General features: G+C 51.0%; 1 protein-coding gene across 3 annotated transcripts; it reads right to left on the bottom strand.

Annotated features, from left to right (window-relative positions):
• Positions 1–3,010: 3,010 nt before the first annotated feature.
• LOC143831625 (uncharacterized) lies at positions 3,011–12,677 on the bottom strand. Of its 3 annotated transcripts, none has more exons than XM_077324773.1 (3): positions 12,425–12,677; positions 4,167–8,566; positions 3,011–4,028 (listed from the first exon to the last, which is right to left on the bottom strand). In XM_077324773.1, exon 2 carries the CDS (start codon positions 8,556–8,558, stop codon positions 7,089–7,091), a length of 1,470 nt encoding a protein of 489 aa, XP_077180888.1. In that variant the 5' UTR covers positions 8,559–8,566; positions 12,425–12,677; the 3' UTR covers positions 3,011–4,028; positions 4,167–7,088. The 3 variants fall into 3 exon arrangements, with proteins under 3 accessions (XP_077180888.1, XP_077180886.1, XP_077180887.1); XM_077324771.1 differs by lacking the exon at positions 12,425–12,677 and adding an exon at positions 11,747–11,975; XM_077324772.1 differs by lacking the exon at positions 12,425–12,677 and adding an exon at positions 11,747–11,975 and having other exon boundaries at positions 3,011–4,036; positions 4,172–8,566.
• Between the last annotated feature and the right edge of the window lie 1,154 nt (positions 12,678–13,831).

Below are 13,831 nucleotides of genomic sequence, written 5' to 3'. Positions count from 1 at the left end.
AGATCAGGGGTAGTCAAACTGCGGCCCTCCAGATGTCCATGGACTACATTTCCCAGGAGCTCCTGCCAGCGAATGCTGGCAGGGGCTCCTGGGAATTGTAGTCCATGGACATCTGGAGGGACGCAGTTTGACTACCCCCGTTCTAGATCTCGTCTAGGTGTGACATTCTAGGAAGGGGTTGAGAGAGCACATCCTTTGTTCCTCCAGCCCAGGGGTAGTCAAACTGCGGCCCGCCAGATGTCCATGGACTACAATTCCCAGGAGCCCCTGCCAGCTTTTACTGGCAGGAGCTCATGGGAATTGTAGTCCATGGACATCTGGCGGGCCGCAGTTTGACTACCCCTGCTCCAGCCCATCATCCGTATAACAGAACCTGAGTGATTGGTGCTTGGGGTGGGGATGGGTGCAGGATTCTTGAGGTTTGTCCTCACTACTAGCTACAGATTTGGGGAGAGACCCCTGTGTCATGTATACAGTGTAAGCTAATGGTTGTCTTGGTGGGGGGGGAGCATTTTAGCAGGGGGGGCATTTCTACTAGACATGTAGAGAATGATCCTACAAATTTTTATTTTACGCAGACCCACTTTGTATGTCAATTATGGCATGGAAAGCATTTTGTTGTAGTCAAGAGCCTTGCTCCCACTTGTTATGGCTGAAGATCCACCATTTGGGGTCCAGACAAATGCTATGGCCAGCCACAGCAAGGCAGGTCTTGACATTAGCTCTTTCATTTCTAAAAAATGCAGCTCCTGTACTTTGTCAAATGTAACCAATGCAGTGTGAATAGTGGACCTTAAGGGAAATATCTTTCCAGAATACAACAGTACCTATGAATTGTATCAACAATATCCACTAGAATGCATTCCATTTGGTCACAAGTCCAAATAAAGATAACCCCAATGGCCATTTGAGTTTGCTCTAAGAACATCCATATACAAGACAAGGCTGTGATGTCACAGCTGTCTTAAGCTGATATTCTTCAACCAAAGGGTTTTCATTTGGATGGCAGAAATAAAGGCTTTTCCTCAGAAATTGCTGTGAGACTCCAGGTGCATAAAGTCTTTGGGGTTTCTCTGATAGAGGAGCCAGCTTGCTTAGGAGTGTGGACTTCTAATCTGGTGAGCCAGGCTTGATTCCCTGCTCCTCCCCCACATGCAGCCAGCTGGGTGACCTTGGGCTCCCCACAGCACTGATAAAGCTGTTCTGACCAGGCAGTAATCTCAGGACTCTCTCAGCTTCAGCTCCCTCACAGGGTGTCTGTTGTGGGGAGAGGAAAGGGAAGGCAAATGTAAGCCACTTTGAGACTCCTTTGGTTAGAGAAAAGCGGCATACAAGTACCAACTCTTTTCTTTTTCTTTTTCTGAGATCTCTAGCAAAACCATTCTCCATTTGTAAGGCAGTGTTGTTGTTACTCTTCCTCATTCCTTGTTCTTACCCCATCACCTGCTGGAATAACAAACAAAGAATCCCCTCTCCAACCTTAATAGACTTAGCCACAAGCTAGGGAAAGGCTGCCTCCACACAGAGAGCTTGGTGGCTGCAGTTTTGTCCAACCATCTGTACAGCACCTGACCTGGAAAGAAAGGTCTCCCGGGGCATCAGCCAATGGGATTACTTCACACTAAAGTGCCAGCACCTCTGTTAAAAAAGCAACAGCTGTTGTATTTCCCAGCCACAGCTCTCAAGATTGCCAATCAAACACCATATGTGAAGAGGATGTTGGCTCCTACCCATTCCCATCTTCTTGGGGAGGGTTGGCAGTGATAACAGGCTGGCAGGCAAGCATTCTAATAAGCCTTCCTGCATGGCCGTGGATGGGAAACAGCACCTGTTGAATAGTTGGCAGGCATGCATTCTAATAAGCCTTCCTGCATGACTGTGGATGGGAAACAGCACCTGTTGAATAGCTGCCAGGCAAGCATTCTAATAAACCTCCCTGCATGGCCGTGGATGGGAAACAGCACCTGTTGAATAGCTTAGAAGGAAAGACACCAAATACCTTGACAGTTCATTGCCATTTAGCAAGCTTAAGCTATAAAGAGGGCCATATATTTAAAAATATGTGACTGATGATCCATGGGTTGGGACCAAAAAGTGGGTCACAAAGGTGGTTTGCAGGCCAGTTCTCCCTAGCTTCCCATTACTCTCTGCCGTATTTTTGGAAACCAAGATCCAGCCCCATACATGAGTTGGTATTTTCCCTTCACTGCATATACATGTCAATCAAAATAAAATCTGTCCTGATGGTTACTAGAGCCACCATGGGGTAGTGGTTAAGAGCAGCAGACTCTAATCTGGAGAACCAGGTTTGGCTCCAAACTCTTTCTCCACCTGCAGCCAGCTGGGTGGCCTGGGGCCGGTTCTCTCAGAGCTCTCTCAGCCTCACCCGCCTCACAGGGCATCTGTTGTTGGGAGAGGAAGGGAAGGCCACTCAGACTCCTTTGGGTAGTGAAAAGCAGTCTATAAAAGCCAGCTCTTCTAGAATCAACTCTTCCTGGAATTTCAAGGGGGATCTGAAGGAGCAATAGAGAACATGCTCAGCCTCCATATGCAAAGGCTGGGTATGTCCGAATGCCAGTTGCTTGGGGAATGCCAGAGCAGGGGCAGCTGCAAACTTTCTGCAGGCTCTGCTGGGTTCTCAAAATTAACTGGTTCACCACAGGAGGTGCCAAGGTCATAGCTTGCCTAGGGTGATAAAAAGCCTTGAGCCAACCTCAGAAGAGGTCACCATACTTTGGGAAGAACTGCTCTGGCATCCCAAAACAGTATTTTCAGAAACAACCGTTTTGATAACAGCACATCTATAGGTAAAGCGGGATATAAAGTTAAATACGCAGAGATGCATACAATGCCGCTTTCTCACAGCAAACGCTACTGAAGGAATGAAAATGTAATCTTACAGACCGGGGACTACATGGGATCCTAAAAGGAGAGTGTCAAAAAAAATGCTTTTTTATGATAGGTTTAGAAGATTAGGGGGTCGTTTCCTGGTAACAGACAGTTGCCAAACGAGGTTTTAAGGAATTTTTATTGAATATCATAAGGAACTGGAATACAATAAATTCGAATGGGAAAATTCCGTGTCTACAAGGATAACAGATGAAGAAATAATAAGCATACAGACGGAAAGGACAGTAGATAGATATAAATATAACAAAACTCAACAAATTAAAAACACAGGAAGTCTTAAGGTAACTTTTCTGGATTATAGAAACCTTCAGTGCCGTCCTAAACAGTTACATGACTGTCCAGTGGAGCTTAAGAGACAGTTACGTTGGTTAGAAGTGCACTGTTTGTCAACTAAAGGAGAAATGCTAAGTTTTTTCAATAGGGTTGGCCAAGCTAAAGAGAAAGTACAATTCCTACCAAGCTAACACTTATTAGACCCTTTTACACAGACGGCCAGCAGAAGGCCCTGTTTTGAAAACTGCAGGAAATCATTAGATAACAAGGAATTTTTACCGCCATTTCACCATAGACTAACAAAGCTTACAAATTAGCAGGGGTTTGCCCTTCCTCTCCTTAACCTGCATGTCGGTTCTGATCTTGCATTTTCATACTTAATGTTGCCCAGATGAGCATAACTTCAATGAGTCCTGTGTTTTGCTTCCCAGATGCATCCCACAGTCACAACGCCTACAAGGAGATGATGCTCGGCCGCTCCCAATATTTCGAGTTATTTGGTGGCATCTCGTATTTCTTTAATGATGGAAGGTTATTTGCCGGAAGAAGATCTATCGTGTTCTTGGCTGTGCTTTAGATTCAGCTGTAACTGATTTTTTTCTCATTCGGGCCAATCAAAGATGAGTGACTTTTAAATTTATATACGTCTCTGAATGGATTAATTTCTGGTTCAGCTTGGGAACTTTACATAGTCGCAGTATAAGTGAGTGCTGGTCCCAGGATGAGGCAAAAAAACGCATGATCAGCATTCCATCTAGATGCCCCAACTATTTTGCAGAAGTGTGAGGACCATTCTACTTCCTCTTGAAGTTCTTGGGAATTCCTGTAAGCCAGGGGTAGTCAACCTGTGGTCCTGCAGATGTCCATGGACTACAATTCCCATGAGCCCCAGCCAGCAAACGCTGGCTGGGGCTCATGGGAATTGTAGTCCATGGACATCTGGAGGACCACAGGTTGACTACCACTGCTGTAAGCCATTCAACTGGACAATGCAGGCGAGGGACCTTTTGTTGGGTCACTATCTCCTCTATCTGGCCGGAGAAATTCCTTGCAAGCGTTTTATGTGATCCTCGTTTCTCTGGATCTAAAACTCTCCCTTGGTTAGCAGAAGGGTCACTGGATTTTTAGGTGGCTCTCCCACAGGACTAAGGCTGTGCGCTGGGCAGGTAAAACGGGACAATAGGGTAAGGTGCATACATGCGGCTCCCCCTATGGACGTACACCAATGTGAGCTTGTTTCCCGATCCAAGTTTCTACATCCCAAGCAGATTCTGATTTATGGGAATTGAATTCACCCGTTACCGATCACAGTGCGAGTCTGAACTTGACGGAGGCTTTGGATTTCATTGTATTCATCTTATTCTTAATACTAGATGGTTACCTACGATACAGAACCTACAACATCCACAGGGAATCGGAATATACTGGGAAGGAAATACAAAAAATCAACCCACAGAAAAGAGATAAATCCATCCCCGATTCATATCTGATGTCAAAAACAAAACATAACATGGAGGTGGGAAAAAAAGAATCCTTTCGTTCTTTTCTTGGAACCCCTTTCTCTCTATGCTCCTGGAGCTTTGAACTTCACTGTTTGGACTCTGGAAGACTACAGTACTACCTGCGGCCTGGCAGGTTACACCACCGCAGACGGGAACATGTAAAAAAAAGCCTAACTTAAAAACACACCCATCCACATACACACACAATCATTTAGGCTGGTACGTTTAGGTAAAGGTTAAAAAGAACCCACAGTGATTTGAACAGCCAGGGAGATTGTCTGCAGCAGCAGGGTGGACGCACTCAGCAGTATACAGGTGTGTTGTCTTCTGCAGCAACCTTTCGAGTTTGCTACAGCGACCCGACAGGCGATACAGAGCTCTGCCCTACCTGCTGCTCCCCCCGTCCGCAAAGAGAAGCCCTGAAAGCCCAAAGTGTGCAGTAGTCTCTTCCTCGATTTGACCTTGAATCAGCCTCGCAATTAATCAAGTTTTAAAATTAAAATCCTTATTCTAAACAAGAAGATGGGACACCTCTCCCCACCCGGCCCCCAGCACATTCCAGCCTAGGTTTGATTCAGATTTCAAATTAGTAAGTGATCAAATTCTAGTTGAGGAAAAAAAGTAACAATTCATTGTTGTTTTCTTGCTTCTTTCCCTCTATCATCCCCTTCAGAGGAAATAAACCAAAAACTGCTCTGCCAGCTTGATATTGATATATTTCAAGGTACGGGATAATACTTCAAGCAAGAGACAAAGATGGTGTGTTTGGCTTGCTGTCCTATCACTTGTCAAGTTTAGCAAGGTGCTGGATATTACCTATCGCCTCATCCCCTCCCATGGGAAAATGGGGGTCAAACCCTGGAGGTAACAAAACAGCAACTTAAAAGACTATAATGCCTACACACAAAAGGCAGAGGGATCAAAGGAAGATGGCTACTTTGTGACAGTTCTATAAGGTCCATCTCATGCTTGCTTTTTGATATATTTTAAATGTGAATTGGAATTCCGTGGAAATTCATTGTTGTTGTTTTTTTTAATTCCTCGGAATATTATTCCTTTTTTTGTGGGTGGGTGTATTTTAAGTTGGGTGTTTTGTTTTGTTTTGGGAAATTCATTCTCCCCCCCCCCTTTTTTCTTGAAAGTTTTTTTTTTAATGCACCTAAAAAAATAACAACACAAAAACAACAATTGGACATGATATTTCCCTGGTGGGAACAAGCATCTATTGGCAGACATCCACGGAAGCATGAGCCGGTACCTATTCCAGCTCCACAAGACATTGGAAGTCTCCAAGTCCCCCTAGCCAGCCTTACCCCTTCCTGGTCAAGAAACACCAATTCCGAAGTCTGTATTCCTCAAGAAGGCAGGAAAAAGAGAGAGCTGGTAGGTGCGGCAAAAGCTTCCTGTTCCCTCTTGGTGATTCGCAGCACATGCCACTGCATGCGCACACCCAAGGGGGCCTGGGGGAGGGAAAAGGCAAAACGAAAAACAGGGCTCTGCCGATTTCTCCGGGCGCGGACGCTGCGCCCGCACGGGAAAGGGTCGTGCTCCATAAATTAAATTAAATAATTCTTATCAGTGACTTTAAAGCTCCACACTATGCAGATATAATACTTTTTATCTACCGATAGCAATTTAAAAACACACACAAATTCGGGTGAAAAAACTCTCCAAGACGGCAAAGAACAAAGCGTCGCTTCCGGGAAACGAGATCTGTGCTTACAAAGAAAGCCTGCGGGAGCCCCGTTTATATGACAGGCCGCGATACAAACGGACTTCTAGCCGCCTCTTGGGAAGGGGGGGGGGGAGTGAAATTGAATCTACTTTGAGGGCTGTCCCCAGCATCGCCAAGTTGATTTTTCTTTCTCCCTTGGGTCATTCCCAAGAGACCTGTGTAGGTCAGCTGTTCTTTTCAGCCCCCTCCAACCCCGTTCTGTCTCTTTTATGACCACACTCTCCGACTGGGGTAGACTTCCCCGCAAAGAATCTTGGAAACCCTACCCAAAATTCCTCCGCACCCACACAACAACTACGTTCCCAAGGATTCTTCTGGGGGAAGCGCCGACAACCAACAACGCTCGAAACTGGTTCTTTGACACAGGTACGCCTGGCAGCTGCATGCCACAGGCATGGACCCTCCCCTTTGGGCTATGCTTCCGAGTCAAGCAGCACCTGCCCCGGTACACACGATGCAAAAGACAACTTCGCGGACTCTACAGATTGGTCTGTTTAAGGCGTATCTGAGCCTCTCCTTTCACTTGGCTCAAAAAGCAGTGCCCAACTCAGGTGACAGGCAGATCCCTGATTCCAGTTCCTGTCCTGCTGTGACTCGGAAAACCAGCAGCCCCTGTCTAGGTATCCGGCCCAGTTCACGGGCCTCCCCCAGTTCCCCGGGTTCCGGAATCACGGGCCCTCCACTTTGACTTCGCCCACGTGGGTCGTGGTAGCCGCGTCACTGTGCTGGGGGGCGGAGTTAGCAGGCTCACTGCTAAGCCTTGGGGAGGGGGCCACCTTCTCCTCCTGGCCCCAGCGGTTCTCGGGAGCCTGCGACCAGGTTGTCGGCACGGGGGAGGGATTCGTTTCCGAAAGCGTGATCCCCAGGCTTCCGTCCTTCACGTGGACTCTTTGATGGGAGACGAGGCGCGAGCTGCGTGCAAAGCACTTCCCGCAGTCGGGGCACGTGTAGGGCTTCTCCCCTGTGTGGATCCTCTGGTGGGTGACCAGGTCGGCGTTGATCCGGAAGCTCTTGCCGCAGATGTGGCATTCGTAAGGCTTCTCGCCCGTGTGGATTCTCTGGTGCTTGATAAGGTCCGAGCTGTAGCTGAAGCTCTTCCCGCAAATGCCGCAGGGGTAGGGCTTCTCTCCCGTGTGCACTCTCTGGTGGCAGATCAGGTGCGAGCTCCGCTTGAACCCCTTCCCGCAGTCGGGGCATTCGTATGGCTTCTCTCCCGTGTGGTTTCTCTGGTGGGTGACCAAGTCGTAGTTGACCCGGAAGCTTTTCCCGCAGATGGAACATTCGTAGGGTTTCTCGCCGGTGTGGACCCTCTGGTGCCTGATCAGGTGCGAGCAGTCCCGGAAACGCTTCCCGCAGATGCCGCAGGGGTAGGGCCTTTCCCCCGTGTGGACTCTCTGATGGGAGATCAGGTGCGAGCTCCGGGTGAAGCTCTTCCCACAGTCGGAGCAAATGTAGGGCTTCTCCCCCGTGTGGCTGCGCTGGTGGTTGACCAGGTCGTAGTTGGACCGGAAACTCTTCTCGCAGATGATGCATTCGTAGGGCTTCTCCCCGGTGTGGACTCTGCGGTGAGACATGAGCTGCGAGCTCTGGGAGAAGCCTTTCCCGCATTCCAGGCAGATGTAGGGCTTCTCTCCCGTGTGGACTCTCTGGTGGGAAACCAGATCCGAACTGAACAGGAAGTTCTTCCCGCACTCCAGGCAAGTGAACGGCTTCTCGTCCGTGTGGATCTGCATGTGCTCCACCAAGCCGACTTGCTGGCTGCAGGCTTTGCCGCACACTGGGCATATATAGGGTTTCTCTTCCGTGTGCCCTTTCTGGTGCTCCACGAGACAGTCGCTCCCACTGAAGCATTCCCCGCAGACAGGACAAATGTACTGCGTCTGCGTGGCATAAACAGCTGCCGTGTCATTCATCGGAGCATCTCCGTTGCTAGGGAAAGGCTCCTTCTCCTGCTGCTGCTGCTGCTGCAGCACGGAGTCCCCCTGTTCTGTCTCCGAGTCCATGTCACTGCCGTCTTCTCTGGTGACTTCCAGGCCCAGGGAAATCTGGCTCTGGCAACCGCTGGGCGGCATCCCAGACGGTTCTGCTCGTTTCGAGCCGCCCTGCTGAGAAGTCCCCTCTTCATTTTCATTCACCATCTTTTCCCCTGCGGGGCAGAAAAGAGAATCCAGACGTGAATAATTTTCTACTCTGGGAGGAATCGCTCACGTCAGAAACCTAACACGCGGCTGGTGATACTCGTCAACACGGCATGCCGGAGGAGACCGCCCTGGGGACAGGCAAACACCAAGCCTGGGAGCTATCAATGTCTGGGTTGGGCATCAAGTCACAGCTGCCTTATGGACACCCCACGGGGCTTTCAAGGCAAGAGACATTCAGAGATGGCTTGGCATTGCCTACCTCTGCATCATAACCCGCATTGCTTGCCAGTCTTCCCATCTTTTCTAGCCTCTGCAAGGCCGCAGGAGGGCTTTTCAGCCCACTGGAGAGTGTGGTCAGGACGGCTGTCTGCTGCTGCCTCTCCCAGGCTCACCAGCCACAAAAAGGCCTGGCCAGCCTGGGAGACACTGCGGCAGGCCTTCCCCACTTTCTCCTTTCTCCTATATTCCCCACTTTCTCTCTCCTCTCTCTTCTATCTCTTTCTACATCTCTCCTTCTATCTCTCCCTCTTTCTCTGTTTCTATCCCTCTCTCACCCTTTCACTTTTTCTTTTTTTCTCTCTGTCTTTTTCTCTTTCTTTCTCTCTCTTCCTTTACTTCTCTCTCTCTCAACTTCTATCCCATTCTCTTTCTCTGTAATTCTCTCTATATTTGTTTCTGTTCTTTCTATCTCTCTCTTACTTTCTTTCCTTCTACCTATATTTCTTGCTATCACTCTTTTCATTCTCTCTTTTCTTATCTCTTTCTCTCTGTTTTTTAATCACTCTCTTTCTACCACTCTCTCTCTTTGCTATTTCCCCCCTCCCCCCATGCTAGGGCTGTTGTATCAGCTGCAACGGGCTTTCATTCGAGCTAAAGGTATAAACTTTTGTGTGCAAGCACGCTTCTTCAGATACAGCGGAACGGAATTTCCTCAACCGTTGCAAATAGGTAGAGAGAGTGGGAAGGTCTTAGCTGACAGGAAGAGCTGGTTAGAGCTATCGATGCATAAGTAACTGGGCAATTATAGCTGCTCAGTTATAATCAGCCAGTCACTTATGCATCTTGATTCTTAAGTAGGCCTTCCTGGCAACTAAGCCCATTGTTGGGGAAATTCCATTACATTGTATCTGAAGAAGTGTGCGCTCACACAAATGCTTAAACCTCAAATGACACTTTGTTTGGACTCCAACTCTGTTCTGCTGCTTCAGACCAACACCGCTACTATGGGCCTTAATGTATAAATGGGTGTAAAAGCAAACAAGAGTCCTGTTTGCATCTTAAAGACAAACCATATTTTATTCTAGAACACACTTGCAAGCTTCTGCTCTTTCACGGCCCTCTTTTCCAGAGGCAACATCTGACTACAGAGATATTGTAGGTAAGATGGATGGAAAGAAGATAAACAGTAGGGAGCAGGAGAAGCCGGAAGTAGAGGGAGAGATATAATTATGGGGGGGGGGGGGAATCAAATCTAGGAATATACAGAGATAATTTACTAGTTATGGTAAGTTAGTTAACATCAGTACAGGATGGGTAATCTCAGATTCCTCTAAGGCAGCTTTCTTCAACCTTCTGACCGCAGAGGAGCCCCTGAAATATTTTCCCCTGGAACTGGGCCAAAGTGTGGCCAAGTCCTTTAGGCAGATATGGGGGGGGGGAAGCTGGGGAGCCCCTGGGGAGTTCTTGCAAAGCTCCAGGAAGCCCTGGTTGCTCTAAGGTGTCTGGGCTTCTGGCATTTCAGAGCTCCTAGATCCTGTTTCTTTTTCTTTCCATATTTCCTACACTAGTGTCTACAGAGAGGAGTCTTTGCTGGAGAGCCAGCTTGGTGTAGGAGCGCTGATTTCTAATGGGTTTGATTTGCTGCTCCTCCTCCACACCTAGCCAGCTGGGTGACCTTGGGCTCACCATAGCACTGATAAAGCTGTTCTGACCAAGCAGTAATCTCAGGGCTCCCTCAGCCTCTCCTCCCTCACAGGGTGTCTGTTGTGGGGGGAGGAAAGGGAAGGCGAATGTAAGCCGCTTTGAAACTCCTTCTGATAGAGAAAAGCAGCATATAAGAACCAACTTTTCTTCTGCATTTTGTGGGCTCCAGTCCACAAAAGCTTAAGCCAAAGTAAAAGGTGTTCCTCTTTGAGGGGCCAATCCAAAACAAAAAGGTGAAAAAACTGAACCCAAACAAAAATCCAGGAACCTCTTTGAGGGTCCCCAGGAAGACTATCCCTTTGAAATTGTAAGTGGATATAATAATACACAGAATTTATTTCACTTATATTTTCTGCCTTGATCTGGATGGCTCAGGATGGCCCAGGCTCACCCAATCAAGATTTTGGAAGCTAAGCAGCAGCGGCCCTGGTGGGTGGGAGAGCCTCAAGGGTCACTATGCAGACGTAGGCAATGGCAAACTCCCTTGCCTCATAATTCGGCAGCACCTTGACAGTCCTTTACAAACACACACATTTGGCACCTGGATCAATGGTGCTTGTGACACACATCTCAGTGCCAGGAAACAGTTACGACTGAGGCAGAACCCGGAAACTTGGAGGAAGGGGACCTGAATGAAGGTGAAAGCCAAAATGGGGTGCCTCAATATGTGGCCATTCATGTGCTCTCTTACTCCTCCCCTCTCTCGAACCAGCCCCCCCCCTTAACTGCAATTCAGTGTCATGCTGGCAGCACCCTTAACGCTATCCAAGGCCAAGGATCTGAAGCCGATTCTTTGGCTCGCTTTGGCCACATGACTAACCTCCCTGCAGACATCATGCTGAAGAGCAGCTAAGCCAGGGGTGGGGGAAGATCCTCTCTGGAGATGACAAGCTGAGGCAGGGAGAGAGCAATCTCTTTGCAGCCCACTCCCCAATCGCTCTCTCCCTAGTGCAGGGGTAGTCAAACTGCGGCCCTCCAGATGTCCATGGACTACAATTCCCAGAAGCCCCTGCCAGCATTTGCTGGCAGGGGCTCCTGGGAATTGTAGTCCATGGACATCTGGAGGGCCGCAGTTTGACTACCCCTGCCCTAGTGCTTCACAAGGCGCTTCCTTCCCTTATATCTCTCCAGGGGTAGGGTGTGCCTAAGGCAGGGTCACTAAACCCATTTAAGCACCACTGTGTGCAACTCGCCAGGGTATTTTGCATAATGGCCCTTTCAGGCTAGCTCAAGACCTCTGTGCAGGGGCCATGCTCACCCACCCTGCATTAGGGGAAAAGCCTGGCCTTTGGATCATTTTACCCAGCCAGGTCTTCTTCAGTCCTCCCTGCAACCATAAGGGCCCGCAATCTGCCTTTGTGAAGCTAAACGGGCCGAGGTTTCTGCAACCGCGGCTTCTGCTCCTTCCCCTGGCACAGGCTACATGACAGATCACGCCAGGCCCCGAGCCACCGGGTCCGCCTTCGACGTGAGCCGGGAGATCCCTCGCCTCCGCCAAGGACTCCAGGAGTGACCTTGGGGCCAGCCCCGCCGAGCCTCTCCGACCTCAGCAGGGCGCGCACAACATGGAGACAAGCCAGGCCTCCCTCAAAGGGCGGCTGTGCGGATTAACCCTTCCCGCCCCTTACACGAACCACGGCCAGATCGCCCGGGGGGAGGGGGGGTAACATCTGCTGCTGCTGCTGCTGGAAAGCAGCGCCGCTCCCTCCCACCCTTTTGCCCCGGGACCCCAATTCGCCCCCCCCCCGGGACAACAATAGACCGAGGCCGGGCGGCAGAAACAATAAGGCTCGCCCGAGGCCAGCCGCGGCCGCAGCGAAGCAGGAACGGGCGAAAGCGCCGCCGCCCCCAAACCCTCGCCCAGATCTCGCCCAGATCGGGCGAGCGGCGGCGATCCGGCCGCGCCGTAGGCCCCGCCAGCCCCTTCCCCGCTACCTCACCTGGGACCGCGGCCGGGCGCTGCACGGGGCTCCGACGCCCTGCCGGCACGGCCGCGCTCTCACGCCCGGGGGCGGCAGGAGGAGGAGGAGGAGGAGGCGGGCAAGCGAGGCGCGGACAATCGGCTGGCCGTGCGCTCCGCCGCCACCGGTCGCCGAAGGGTTACTGCGGGCTCGCCCAGGCCGGAGCTTTGCCCTAAGAGGCTTCGGTGCAAACCCGGCGAGCCAATCGCGGCCGCTCCGCCCCCCCCCCCGCCCGCCCCGTCGGCCGCGAGCTGCGTCAGAAGCAGGAAGCACAACCCCGAGCCGCCTCCTTCCCTTTCCCTCCCTCCTTCTCTCCGCCGCCGCCGCCGCCGCGCAGGAGCCGCCGGGGACCTCTGGCGGCCGCGCTGCAGGGGCGCACGGGCAGCGCCCGGCCTGGCCACCCGGCAGCCGAGCAGAGGGGGGCAGGCTGGGTCGGGGCCCCGCCGCTCGCCTTTTCAAAGGATTTAAAACACCCCCCCCCCCCAAAGATCGCGCTTTGCAGGGCAGCCCCCGTGCAGCGGAGGCTTGGAAGAGGGGCCATGGCAAAGCACCTCTGCTCTCGGGGAGGACCGATTTCGAAACGTTTCTCATGTTCGCGTTGTTGTTTGAGGATGACGGTGGTGGTGATCTGCTGTGAGCCGCCCTGAGCCTTTGGGGAAGGGCGGGACAGGGCGGATGGATGGATGCATGGACGGCCGGACGGACTTTGGCTCTCTCGCCGTCACAAAAAGGTCACACCTTCTGCAGGCATCGTGCCCGCACGGGACGCCGTGGTCGTGCATGAGCTGCCGCCCCACTTGTCGCTCGGGTCACAGTGCGTGAAGGCTTGACAAGGAAGTGCAGCCGTGAAAGAGGATCGTGAAAAGGGACCCCCTCTGCAGAAGGCACAGTGGGAGTCAGAAGAGCGGCATAGGAAATATAAGGTTGGGCCTGAAAGGAGTTGGCATAAAGGAGCCAGCTACTGCCTGGGTTGGCCTAGGGTTGCCAGCTCGGGGTTGGGAAATACCTGGAGACTTTAGAGGGGGGGGGGAGCCAGGAGCAGGCGGGCTTTGGGATGGGGAGGGACCTCAGGGAAGTAGAATGCTGTGGAGTCCACCCTTCAAAGCAGCCGGTTTCTCCAGGGGAACTGATCTCAGTCTGGAGATGAGCTGTAATTCCACCTGGGGCCTTGTTAGGTACCGGAAGCTAAACAAAGTCAAGGCTGCCTAGTAACCAGATGGGAGACCTTCAGTGAATACCAGGGACACGGCCTGGAAGAAGGCGATGGCAAACCGTCTCTGAACAAATTTTGCCTTTAAAACCCTTTGCCGTTGCCCTAAGTCGGCTGTGACTTGACAGTTCTTTTCCCCCTGGACAGCTACTTATTGGTTGCATGGCTAGAGGGGA

Source organism: Paroedura picta, chromosome 3 (assembly GCF_049243985.1).
Source record: "Paroedura picta isolate Pp20150507F chromosome 3, Ppicta_v3.0, whole genome shotgun sequence".
Lineage (NCBI taxonomy): Eukaryota > Metazoa > Chordata > Lepidosauria > Squamata > Gekkonidae > Paroedura > Paroedura picta.
The sequence above is the reverse complement of the archived record's forward strand: the minus strand, read 5'-3'. Positions and strand labels throughout refer to the sequence as shown.